At 35.6% G+C, this 13,603-nt stretch overlaps 1 protein-coding gene across 4 annotated transcripts in view; it reads left to right on the top strand.

Annotated features, from left to right (window-relative positions):
- The window catches only part of LOC114475468 (disks large homolog 4-like), a 103,943-nt gene that overhangs the window by 51,566 nt on the left and 38,774 nt on the right, over positions 1-13,603 (top strand). For all 4 annotated transcript variants that reach the window (XM_028466295.1, XM_028466294.1, XM_028466293.1 and 1 more), the window contains exon 2: positions 5,352-5,513. In XM_028466295.1, coding sequence (XP_028322096.1) covers positions 5,352-5,513 — 162 coding nt within the window. The remainder of the gene's footprint in view (positions 1-5,351; positions 5,514-13,603) is intronic.

Raw genomic sequence — 13,603 nt, 5'->3', positions numbered from 1 at the left:
GGGGGAGGCGGGGGAGACCACCACAGAGCTGCTCACGGCTACTTTAAGCACTCATTCACGTCATTTTACTCATCTTTCCTGGTTTGGAGGTTGTTTTTTTAAGGCAAATAAATCCCATTTTGAAGCATTATCTAATAGTGGAAAGAGGGGATTTATATTTATATAATTACAGTACAGTTACATAATGCTGAATTAATGTTTATATTAGTAGTATACAGTAGCAGCAGTGTGTGTGTGTGTGTGTGTGCGTGTGCGTGTGTGTGTTCCAGTGCTGAATATGGCGCAACCTGGTGATCCATTACCAACGTGTATTCTTATATTTTTCAATTACAATTACGTCTTCAATTATTCATGTTCAATTACAATTAATTTCTGATTACGTTGACACGCATTTTTTCCAGTTACAATTAAAATGACAATTATTTTTCCCAAGAAAGTCAATCACGATTACATTTTCAATTACTAAAGTTCTAATTCAATTAATCACAATTACTGAGCCTTGAATAAATAACGTGACCTTCCTCTTGTGTTAGCTTTCTGTTAGCATCTCAGTTTTGTCCCATGTATTAAATCAACTGTAAAATACACTAAAACATATTATCTATCATATCTAATGATAGATAATATGACCTTGTTAGGCTTCTTAATCAATGAAAAATATTGGTATTAATATTTCTAGATTAATTACATTTTTTATTTTTTTAATGGTAAAATGATACTCAAGAGAACTAATGGGTAAACTTGAGTTTTTATTAAATTTCCTTGCCAATTACGATTATAAAGTCAAATATCTGAACTCAATTACAATTCAGTTATGATCGCAACAGCAACCTATTTTACAGTTACATCATACTTGTAATTCATTCTCAATTACACAATGACAACTATAATTGACCCCAACCCAAAAGTTGCTCCAGTGTGAATAAAACTCCATATTTTGATAAATCCAACTCGTGTCGTCAGATAAACACCATTACACATACCCATCCATTTCACAGCCGAGAATTCCGTCCAATGAGTGCGCAGTGCTCGTGCATAAAATGGCTGGTCCCTCCTTTGTCCATCTGTGATTGGCCAGGGCTAAAGCCCACCCCCATAGTGTTTTATATCACTCATTTCTACAGGCTTTCAACTTTGTAACGCTGTGTCAATCATTTTGTTCGGTCAAAGTATTGCTGAGTAAAAGTCATGTGTAACGCCACCAAAGAGTGGAACGGAAAGTTAGCGTTACGCATGGCACCGCAAAGACCTCAATAAAAATGGATGTGTGTTTATTTCAAGCCAAATTGCAACACCTAGTGGTCAAACATAAGACTAACAATGATTGGAATCAACTTGACTGACATATTACAGTTACAAACTTGTGGAAAACTTTGGCACATTTGTGGCAAAGTGGGCTTAGCTCCGCCTGAACTTTTTTGTACAAAAACATATTTATCTTTGGTCTAATGTTTATTATTATCATCAAACTTACTGCAGTTGATGTCCATACATTAGTTCAATTATTTCTGCTTTTATAGCCTTCGATAATGATAATTGGCTTCATAATTGATTGAAATCTTGGACTACACATTTCTGTATTTAAAACATTATTTATTGTCACTTAGTATAATATATTTCCAAGATGTCACATCATCTGGGACTTAAGAGGTTAAGTTTATACATGAGATGTTTACTGTATGTAAGGGAACCATGGCAAGATTTATTACCAAAAGTAACCAGTAACTTTTAGTTTGAGTACTATTTCATTGAGCATCTTTTTACTTGTACTTGAGTACAATTTCAGTAGGGTATATTGGTACTCTGTACATCACTGGTTCACTCCCTTTTCTTTTCTTTTTTTTGTATTGATGATCTCACCCTTGTTTTGTCCTCCATCCTCGTCTCTGTTTCACTCTTTTTTTTTGCCGTCTCGCTGTAATGTGATCCAGGGCCGATACGATGCTGCTCAGCCCCAAACTGTGCCACTGCAATCTCTTCTCTGCCTCCGGTTGCTAGGCAGCGAGTCTAAGATGGGGTTGGGCGGGGGCAGGCACGTCTCACCCAGGGGGGAGGCAATCAGGGTGGGAGCAGCGATTTTAAAAGAGAGGGTGTTCTAAGGGTAGGGCAACTGCCGAGTCCCAATTTAGTTTATTTAACTTAATTCACTAAAACTTGTCCAAAAGTGGCAAAAACGTTGCAAGAAAAGAGTGAAAAGTGACAAAACAAATTGACAAAAAGAGGAAACAGGTGGTATGTAGTTGCAAAATGTAGCTTAAATTAGCAAAATGTGGCAAACAATAGTGAAAAAGGATCATTATGTGTAACATATAGGCAAAATATAGAGAAAAAAAGGAAAAAAGTGACATTTATTGAGCAAAAGGTAGCATATTTGGATGAAAAGTGGCTAAAATTTGTCAAAGAATTGACAAAAAATGGATAGAAGTGTCAAAAAGAACTTTAGGAATTAGGAAAAAAGAAATATTTATTGGTAAAAGGAAGCTAAAATCTGATAAAACAAAAATGTAAGTTTTTGTGGAAAAATGGGACTAACAAAGTTGCAAAATGGTCAAAGAAAAAGGTAAAAAGATGTTAAAAAGTTTCCCCCTTTTAAGGTTTTTTGGGGTAATAATAATTCAAATGAAGATAAAGAACTACATGTTGAGAATCACTGACTTGATAACAGCTTTATCATAGTTTTCATGGAAAATAGTATTCGTGGAAAAAGCTGTGAAGGCTCAAACAGTGGGCTATTGGCAGGATGCCCAGGTGTGGGATATCAGCAGGAGAGCAAGGTTGCCAGGAAAAAAAAGAGAAAAAATAAAAGCGACGTGATCTGCTACTGTGAAGCTGCTGTGATGAGTCATGGCTCTGGTGTTCTCTGTGTCGAACAAGTTAGATTCGCTCAGCGCTTAAAAAAATGAATTCTGCGATATATCTATATTACACCATGTGATTATCATATCGATCCAAAAAATATCTGAATCAAATTTTTTAATAAAATTCTAATAATTGCTCTAACATTTGCATAAGACGTTAACTCCCGGTCACTAGGTGTCAGTGAACGCACCGTCAGACCTTATTAAACTACATCACTCCTCAATGACTTTTAGCTGGAAGTTGAATGCATTTTATTTTCATAAAAACTACTGAGAACTTTGATAGATGTATGTGGTTACTTTAAACAAACAAACAAAAAAGAATTTAAGAACTGAAAAATGTAATTTGACAGTTTGATAAACATATCAATTGTTTTTAACATTGGTACCGTACTTGAATTACAGTTAGTTACCATTTACTTGTTCTTGCAAGTTTAAAAATAAATAAATAAATTGCATTTCATGCCATTTTGTACTTATAAATGTGAAATTTGCAATTATTAATTTTGCGATACATTGCAGTGTATATCGTATTGTTTAGTACCGGGATATCGTAATCGTATTATATCGTCATATTCATGGCAATGCACACCCCTACCACGTACATCATGTGATACGCAAGGTTTGCAAATAGACAAACGTTATTTTCTGTTTTTAAATTTCCTAAATTCTGTGTTGGGATTTACCCATTCCCGTCCCGCGTCACATTAATGACATTTTTCGGTTTCCGTTTCATCTTCTTAAGCTGTGTTTCCGTGACCCCTGGAAATGCGCAATAATCTATATAAGCTCAATAAAAACTGGTAATAGAAACACCGGAATTTCCAAAAGAAACCGCAAATATTGTTTCAAAAGTTTTTATGCTTTCATGAGGTTTTTCAGATGTTTCGATATTGAAAAAACGCAGTGGAAACACTTTTTCACATGATGTGACGGACCTGGTCACATGACCACTTCTCTCTGAGGAAACATGGTGCGGTACGTGTAAAGACATTTCTTCATGTTATACTTTAAAATTATTAGTGCCTCATTAGACGTGAAACAACAAAGGAATAAAGTGTTATAAGGAGGTTTGGAGCGTCCATTAGTCTGCAGAGAAGCTTCACGGGATGAGATTTCACCATCATCATGAGTTTCATGACTCCAAGACGACCTTCAATGGAAAAACGTTCAAAGCGCAATTACAATTTCATGAAAGTTTCGAAATATTGCTATTATTTTGTGAACATCTGGAATAAAAACGCAGCTAACCTCTGTTTAGATGACTTTACTGGCTATCAAACTTAAAGTGGACATGTTATGCTATTTTTCATTCATCTCCATTTGTTCTAAAAACCCCAACAACAACCTGTTTTCTGGAGTTCTAGCCTCTGAAAAGTCACTTTCTGATTAGTTCTAAAACCAGGCTGTTTGAGTGGGCGTGTCTATTGACGCTGACTCCACACAACAGCTGATCACTGGCGACTTTCTTTTGCTACACACACTCTTGTTATGGTTTTCAGCCAAAAAACTGCACATTACAGAAAAACACATGGACATTTAAGCGGCTATTGTGATTGTGAGTCAGAAAAACAGTGTTTCATGATGTGTGTGCGCTGTGCAGCTAAAGCAGCTGAGTCGGCTGCTTCAAACACTTACCGGAGCTGCTACGTTGATTTCTTATCATCATCATCTCATTACAGGAATTGTCCATTCACGGTGATAGTCCGACCGCTGCGTCACATTGTGTCACAAACACGGTGTTGCCAGATTCGTGGTTCGTGTTTGGGCTGTTTTTATTGGAATGGGCGGGTTCTAAGATGTGATTGGGCTAGAAATTGTTAATGTGATCTGGCAACGCTGATTCCCGATTTCACTTGTGACGTCACAAATATAGAAGATTTGAAACGGAGCAAATTTGTCTGCGTTATAAGACTTGCACAGACCACAAACAAACCGGTCACCAGGTAAACTGATCACCAGTTCAGCTATTACACCATCAGATAAACCTGTCTTTGTATCAGAGCCTTTTCACATTCGAATGCATTCATAATAATCACATTAAAAACACACCTCAGACAAAGCTCTGCATTTATTTTCAGTCACAGGATAACATGATCACTACTTAAGCCGTAACACTTAGCAAACTGGATTTTTAACAGCATTATGGGTGGAATTGGACATTTTATCCATTTGTTGCACTTTCTAGACATCAAGTCACATGTTTTCTGGTGAAAAATAGCGTGTTAATGTGTGAAATTGTCCCAAAATATTCACGAGAGGCATTTCCGTGTCGTGTTGACACTTGACTTTAAATAAAACGTCAGTTTCAGAGCATGAATTCAGTTTTTTGACATTTGGAAGCCCTGGAATGTTGTGATTTACTCCATAATCAGCTCTGGTGGAGGCAAACTGTGCCTGTAATTTACTCGTTATTAACCTTTGAGACTGCTAAGGCTAATGTGTGTTTGTGTGTGTGTGTGTGTGTGTGTGTGTGTGTGTGTGTGTGTGCAGAAGTACAGGTACCAGGATGAGGAGACGCCCCCCTTGGAGCACAGTCCAGCACATCTGGCTCCAGGGAAAAGTGCAGAGATGCTTCACATGAGCGACAAGAACCTCGCCGCAATGGAGGCCATTCACGGCTATACGCCACACACACATATCTCTCCTGTCAAGGTACAACACACACACACACACACACACACTCTCAGACACACTCACTTATTGTTAATCAATACGTTACACGATTACAGGAGCACAATGCACTCAGCTGCCAAAGCTTAGCAATGACTCCTCTGCTGTGCTTCAACACTTCCTGCAGTACCTCCGTTATTATCTATATATATATATATATATATATATATATATTAGAGAATGTCAGCAGAAAGCCCTAATATGATTTATTTACAGTAATTTATCCCGAGCAGAACTCGATATGTACGATAAGTCCTTTTATTTTACACTCTTCACTTTCTATGAAAAGAGGGAAAAAAACTAACAAAAAATGCACAAATCATCCATTAACCGTTCACAAATTTTGCCCAAACAAAAAAAAATACACAAAACCAACAAGAAATACCAAACTTGAAGCAAAATACAGATATACTTTACAGTAAACCAGAGATGGGCCACATTTATCACAGCCAGGGGCCACAAAAATGTGATTGTATCTGATCCGTGGTTCACATTCATGTCAGCATTTAAATTACTGACCAGTCTGAGCATTAACACAGGAAAGACCTAAAGGTTTTTGTGTTTTCATTGCAGATTTTTTGTTACTTTAAAGGAAAAAAAGCTCCCATTTTGTGTGCGTTTTTTGTGTTTTTGGATTCATTTTGTGTATTTTACCTGTCCTTTTGTGTGCTTTTAATTTAATTTTATATATTTTTCTCTCATCTTTCTGTATTTTTTGTTGTATTGTGTGTTTTTGAGTCACTTTGTGCATTTTTGTTGTGATCTTGTATATTTTTCTGTAATTTTGTGCATTTTTGTTGTCGTCTTACATGTTTTGGGAGTCATTTGTGTATTTTTGTTGTGTTTTTGTGTTTTTTTAAATTAATTTTGTGTATGTTACCTGTTCTTTTGTGTGCTTTTAAATTCGTTTTGTATATTTTTCTCTCATTTTGTGTGTTGTTGTTTTGTGTGTTTTTGAGTCACTTTGTGCATTTTTGTTGTCATCTTGTGTATTGTTTTTGTCATTTTGTGTATTTTTGTAGTCGTCTTTTGTGGGTTGTGTATTTTTGCTGTGTTTTTGTGTATTTGTCTGTAATTTTACATGTTTTTTTTATTCATTTTATGTATTCTACCTGCCAATCTGTGTGCTTTTAATTTAATTTTAGATTTTTCTCTTATCTTTCTGTATTTTTTGTTGTATTGGGTTTTTTTTTTTTCACTTTGTGCATTTTTGTTGTGATCTTGTATATTTTTCTGTAATTTTTGTGTATTTTTGTAGTGGTCTTGTTCTGGGAGTCATTTTTGTGTATTTTTTACTGTGTTTTTGTGTTGTTTTTTTTACAATATAGTTTTTTATCATTTTGTATTAATTTTGTGTATTTTATCTGTCCTTTTGTGCGCTTTTAAATTAATTTTCTATAGTTTTCTCTCATTTTTTGTTGTTGTTTTATGCTTTTTTAAATTCATTTTGTGTCTTTTACTCTCATTTTGTGTGTGTTTTGGGTTTATTTACAGTAGTTTTGTTTTTATTCTTTGTTCTGACAAATGAATGAAGAAGCAAAATTAGGATAAAATATCGAACACTAAACAACACGACGTTAAAAGAAAATATGTAAACCTTTTAAAAGAAAACCCACAGCAAACATACATTCTTAAAACTATATTAAATAATACGATTTGAATAAAAGCAGTTCTACATTTAAATAAAATAATGAAAAAAACCTTGTACATTATTTGCTGTATTATTTCCTGCTTTGTGCATATATCTATTGATAATCTTGGTGTTTCTGTAACTCCAGATAGAAATACAGTCATAATAATTGAGTTAACTTCACTCTAATCACCTTCATTCAGAGACATAACATGCTCTAAGCTTGTTAAATGTACATTACACGGATCAATTATGTGCCATAAGTCTATACTTAAGGTGATGTGTTGTCTCCAAAGAAATCCTCATTCCTTAATGTAAGCACTTTGATGGGAGTTTAATGTATTTATGAGTATGAATTACAGCCTCTTGAAGCTCCGCTTTCCACCTGTGTGAATGTACTGGTGCATGCTGGGCAATGTGATGTCAGAACGTTTAGCAGGAGTGGACCCAGGAGTGTGATTATGATCTAAATAGCTCAGGATGTCTTCATTTTAATCAGTGATTACAGTATAATTCATGTGCAACCTGCACTACTTCCTCTGTTTCTGTGTTAAATACAGTGAGTTAAGGTCACATGGTAAAGGATCTGTAAACACAGCGACGTGAGGCGTCGCAATCCTCTCAAAATGTCATTTAAAAAGGTCACAGAGGAGTATTTATTTAGCTTAGATGGGAAAGTAATTTCAGAAGACGGGTTTGGACTCATCTATGATGTGATCAAATGTAAAAGTATAAATTAATTACCAGGAACTCTGGTTTTTCATTTAAAATTCCTTCTATTTCGTTTCAGCATTTACAGCACATTCATGTCAGCATTTGAATTAAGAACCAGTCTGAGCATTAACACAGGGAATAACGTTTTCTGTTTTCATTGTAGTTGTCTAGATGTTTTGTTAATTAATTTTTTTTTTTTAAATCTCTAATTTTGTGTGCGTTTTTTGGTTGTTTTGAGTATTTGGATTCATTTTGTGTGTTTTACCTGTCTTTTTGTGTGCTTTTAATTAAATTTTGTATATTTTTCTTTTATATTTTAGTATTTTTTGTTGTTTTGTGTGTTTTTGAGTCACTTTGTGCATTTTTGTAGTCGTTTTGCATGTTTTGGGAGTTATTTTTGTGTATTATTGCTGTGTTTTTGTTTATTTTTGCTGTGTTTTTTGTGTATTTTTTAGAGTCATTTTGTGTATTTTTTTAGAGTCATTTTGTGTATTTTACTTATCCTTAAAGTTCTGGGTGCTTTAAAACTAATTTTGTAGATTTTTCTCTCATTTTATGTGTCGTTGTTTTGTCTGTTTTTGAGTCACTTTGCACATTATTGTTGTAATTTTGTAGATTTTTCTGTCATTTTGTGTATTTTTTTAGTCATTTTGTGTGTTTTGGGAGTTGTTTTTGTGTATTTCTGCTGTGTTTTGTGTATTTGTCTGTAATTTTATGTGATTTTTTTTTTTTTTGTTAAAAAGGCCACAGAGGATTATTTATTTCGCTTAGATGGAATATTTAGTTCAGAAGATGAGTTTTGACTCATCTATGATGGGATAAAATGTCAAAGTTAGGATTTGTCTTATAGATTAATTACCAGAAACTCTGATCTTTCCTTTAATAATAATGTTTCAGATTTGAACCATTTCTGTTTTTGTTTGCGTTTCATCATCTTTCCCTATTTAGACAACGTCACGGGCTATTAAACATAAAATCATCCTAAACTATGGAGAGAGATTTGTTTCTAAAATATCCACAAATATATCCACACGTGTTTTTTTTTTTATTTTCACGTGTGTATTTTTTAGATTTTCACGTGTTTTAAACGTGTTTTTCATAGAGACTTGTCTCAAAAATATTTACAAAGACAGTCCCCTACAAAAGTATTGGAACGGCAAAGTCACTTCCTTTGTTTCTGTTGTTTACTGAAGACATTTGGGTTTCAGAGCAAAACATGAAGTTCAGAATTCCAGCTTTTATTTCATAGTATTTACATCTCGATGTGTTAAACAACTCAGGACAGTTTGTTTGAACCCGCCCACTTTTCAAGTGTGCAAAAGTATTGGAACAGACATTATTAAATGAACTTAATTAAGTGTATTCTTCTTAACGCCAATATCTCAGATTTGCAAAGTTCAATACGTTGTTACTAGGAAGGACGTTGATGACATCAGAGATGCTGGTAACACGGCCATAAGATCCGTCTGACATCAGTGAGAACACGAGCACTTAGACTTTAAAGTGCATGACGAGCATCTGCTGCAGTTACAGAAGTACACGTGTCATCTATAATGATCCGTCTCATATAGACACACATTGGTCAGGAGCCTCTCTTTGTATGAACACCTAAAGCTGCTGGGACGATAAATAACAGTAGCTGTGTTTCCATTACCCTCGGAAATGTGCAAAATTTAAATAGTACAATAAAACTGGTCATGGAAACACCACAAGTTTTTGCACTTTCATGTGTTGCAAAAGCGCCATGGAAACACTTACGTCACAGGACGTGTCGTACCTGGTCACATGACCACTTCTCTCCGAGTAAACATGACGCGGTACATGTGGACAGAAGAGCAGACCTGGGAATTTCTTAGCGTTATACTTATAAAATTTTAGTGCCACATTAGACGTGAAACAAAGGAATACAGAGTGTTATAAGGAGGTTTGGAGCGTCGGTATTTCTGGGCCGAAGTCTCGTGGGATGAGATTTCATGGGAGTTGGAAGACTCCTGCCCAAAACGACGTTCACTGGAAACACGTTCAAACCGCAGTTATACGTTGCCGACATTTAGAAATACAGTAGTCCCTCATTTATCGCGGGGGTTACGTTCTAAAAATAACCCGCAATAGGCAAAATCCGCGAAGTAGTCAGCTTTTTTTATTATTATTATTATTGTTTTTTATTATACACACTTTATACACTTTTCTCAGACAGGAATTAACATTTCTCTCTTGTTGAAACACTCTCAAAGTTTGTAGATTTTAAAACAAACATTTTTCAAACATACAGCACTTCAGAGTCACACTGCTAGCGATCAGACATTGATGCCCAACGCATTCAGAGATGCGTCAGGCCGTCACACGGACACCGGTCTGTTCACCCATTCAACCATGGAGTAGAAGCTGTGTGTGACCACCTGGAGCTGTATGACACGCCCTTTATAACCAGGACCGGACTAGGAAGGATTAGGTGTGGAGAAGAATCAGTGAGGAGGTGGTAGTAGCAGGTAAAAGTTCTCTCTGTAGCACTGAGCTAGGTTAGCATTAGCCGCTAATCACACCGACTTTTTTCACTGGTGGTTTATGTTTATGAGAGGAGACAAAGGAGAGCAGCTCCTCACTTCAGCAGGTAGTGAAACTCACCCAGTTGGATGTGTCGCTGGTGGGTGAACGCAGCATTAGCCAATCAGGTCGCAGAACGCAACACACGTTCATACGCTGTAAAAAAAAAATGCATCCAAAATTGCACTATAAAAAAATCTGCTAAACACCGAGGCCACGAAAGATGAACCGCGACATAGCGAGGGACTACTGTATCGCTTTTATTTTGCCAAAATCTGTAACGGAAACCCAGCTAGTTTGAGCCCAAAAACTCTGACTAAGTCACATTTCTGCTGTTTTCATAAAGTTGGGCCAAAACAAGGGTTTGTAATGTTGATATATCACGGCCAACACGATAAAAAAAGAACCACAACAACTTCTGGTGAAGAAATAAAGAAATCTAAATACTTCTTTGGTGCCATCGTTTACATTCTTCTACAAGACTCAAAATCCCACAATGCAATGCGCAAATATTTCCAGAAGTTTAAGTCACATTGGCCCTTATTTATAAAGCTTTGGTACGTTCAGATTTGAGCATGCAACGTGTATTCGACCAAATTCACGCAAGCTTCGGTATTTATCAATTGTGACGTAAGTGTTCGTACGCTACGATCAGATCTCACTTCAGGTCTGAGCTTGTATATGATAATCTGAGTGGATTAGTGGTTCAGTAGCAAGATGTGAGTGAGACTGAAAGTAAAGTGTTGAACAAGTAGGACCTCATTCACGCTTTTATATATAAATAGTTTCTTAAACTTTTACAAATCCACTGCAGTAATTGTTAATATGATGATTTCTCTGTGAAATTGGTTGAATTTAGCATAATAAACACAGACAAGGCTTTTTTTTTAAAGCATTTCATTATTTATTTTTAATTTGATATTTATTATCCAAGCGTGCAGACTCTGGTCAATATAAATGTCATATCTGTGTGTGCGTGCGTGCGTGCGTGCGTGCGTGCGTCTGTCTGTCTGTCTGTCTGTCTGTCTGTCTGTCTGTCTGTCTGTCTGTCTGTCTGTCTGTCTGTCTGTCTGTCTGTCTGTCTGTCTGTCTGTCTGTCTGTCTGTCTGTCTGTCTGTCTCTCTCCAGGATCTCTGTTGAGAAGTTTGTTCTCAGCGCACACAGGGGGGCAGACGTCTCCTGCTCAGTAGCTGATCCGAGAGCGTTAAAATGCGCTTCTTTAAGTCCAGTTTTTCTACCTTCAAAAAGCACATCTTTGTTTTGCTCCACCTCAGATGTGATGATAACAGTTTTCATCTTGGAAAAGCTTTCTTTTCCTGTTTGATCTCAGTGGGCGGGGCCTCTGAAACAAATTAATGATGATGGAATTCAGCCGCAGGCTTTATCAACACCTGATCATTTATACGCTGGGATTGGTCAGATATGACACAAAGTGCACTAAGTTTTATACCCGTTCTCACGCTACGTTGCTGAATGAGGGCCAGTGTGTTTACGATGGAGTCGACAACAATTTCAAGCTTTATGACTAAAATAAAGAAATATCTTTGATTTATTGATCTGTGAGGCTTTATTTGTGTTTTTAAAAAGATAATGTTGGTTATCGTCCCCACAGCTTTAGGGTCGTCGTAGTTTATTTGGTTACTACGGGAATGACATCCACCGTTAACCAGTAAGATGTCGGACGAACTTTTATTCACCATATTATCGTACATCTACTCCTCATAAATGCTTTATACAATTTTGCGGCCCCCAATTATGGAACTCTCTCTCCTGACAAATCCTTAATAAATCTTTCTACAAACAAAACATTTAGAACTAACCTAATTCACTATCAATTTGTCAAAGCAATAACATAGAATATAATGAACACTGTAAAACTCCTGTTTTCATTACAATACAGCTTTATTCTGTTGTCTTTTTTCTTTTCTTTGCTGTTTCTTTTTAAGAACGTTTAGTAAATTGTGTTTTAGAGGGGAGGATATTTTATAAGCCATAAAGCTTCATTTCTTTGCTGCACAATCCTTTCTGTGTTATCTTGACATCATGTTTCTTCAAATAGAAAATTAATAGAAAGAAAATAATTCAGTCGAGGCCATTTAAAAACCTTCTAATGAGGAGTGAGCAGAGGCTGACAATAATCCTTACGATTACAATAGGGTTCCTAGCACCGCTGGTCCTAGGAACCGCGTATGCTTACATACGCGGTTCCCTGGCCCCGCGGGCTTGGGCCCCTAATAATAAACTAGCGCAGTATAGCCTCAGTCATCAGATAGGACACGACCAGTGGTTCATTATGAGGCTGAGTGTGGACACTGTGCTCCAGTGTAAATGAGAATCAAATGAGTGCGTCATGGGAGGAAGGCTGATTAATGGAGACCAGAGGGAGAAAAAAAAACAACACACACTCAAAGGTGCCACATCCACACATTACTGTAGCAATCACCTCATTACACACACACACACACACACACACACACGCAACTAAAGCTGTGATTTCCCTCATGGGCTGGACTTTGGTTACACATTAAATGCATTTATGTTTCATTATAGAAAACAATGTTGTGATATGCAAATCAGAATTTTAAATGCAAATGTCAATATTCCTGAATTACAGATTTTCCTGCCTAAAGCTGCTGAAGTCAAAGACATTGTATCAGGAAAAAAAAAGCTTATGAATAAAAGGTTAGAAAAATGTTATTGCTTAAAAAAAAAAGTCATTGAAAAAGCAAAGAGAAAATAATAGAAAAATGCTAAAAACAAAAAGACTATTGAAAAAGCTAAAAAAAAAAAAAAAAAAGTTTCAAAAAAGATTATAGATGAAGTAATTGAAAAAGCAAAAAAAAAGTAAAGAAAAAAAGGTTCTAGAAAATGCTAAAAACAAAAAAGCTATTGAAAAAGTGAAATAAATGAATAAATAAAAAAGCTTAAAAAAGGTTATAGTTAAAACTTAAAAGTCATTGAAAAAGCAAAAAAAGTAAAGAAAAAGGTTCTAGAAAATGCTAAAAACAAAAAGTTATAGAAAAAGCTAAAAAAATAAATAAATTAAAAATTTGAAAAAGCTTAAAAAAGGTTATAGTTAAAACTTAAAAGTCATTGAAAAAGCAAAAAAAAAGTAAAGAAAAAAAGGTTACAGAAAATGCTAAAAATTAAAAAAAAAAAAAAAAAACAAGTTACAGAAAAATAA

Source organism: Gouania willdenowi, chromosome 14, assembly GCF_900634775.1.
Source record: "Gouania willdenowi chromosome 14, fGouWil2.1, whole genome shotgun sequence".
Lineage (NCBI taxonomy): Eukaryota > Metazoa > Chordata > Actinopteri > Blenniiformes > Gobiesocidae > Gouania > Gouania willdenowi.
Note: the sequence above shows the minus strand (reverse complement) of the source record. Positions and strands in the feature narration are given on the sequence as shown.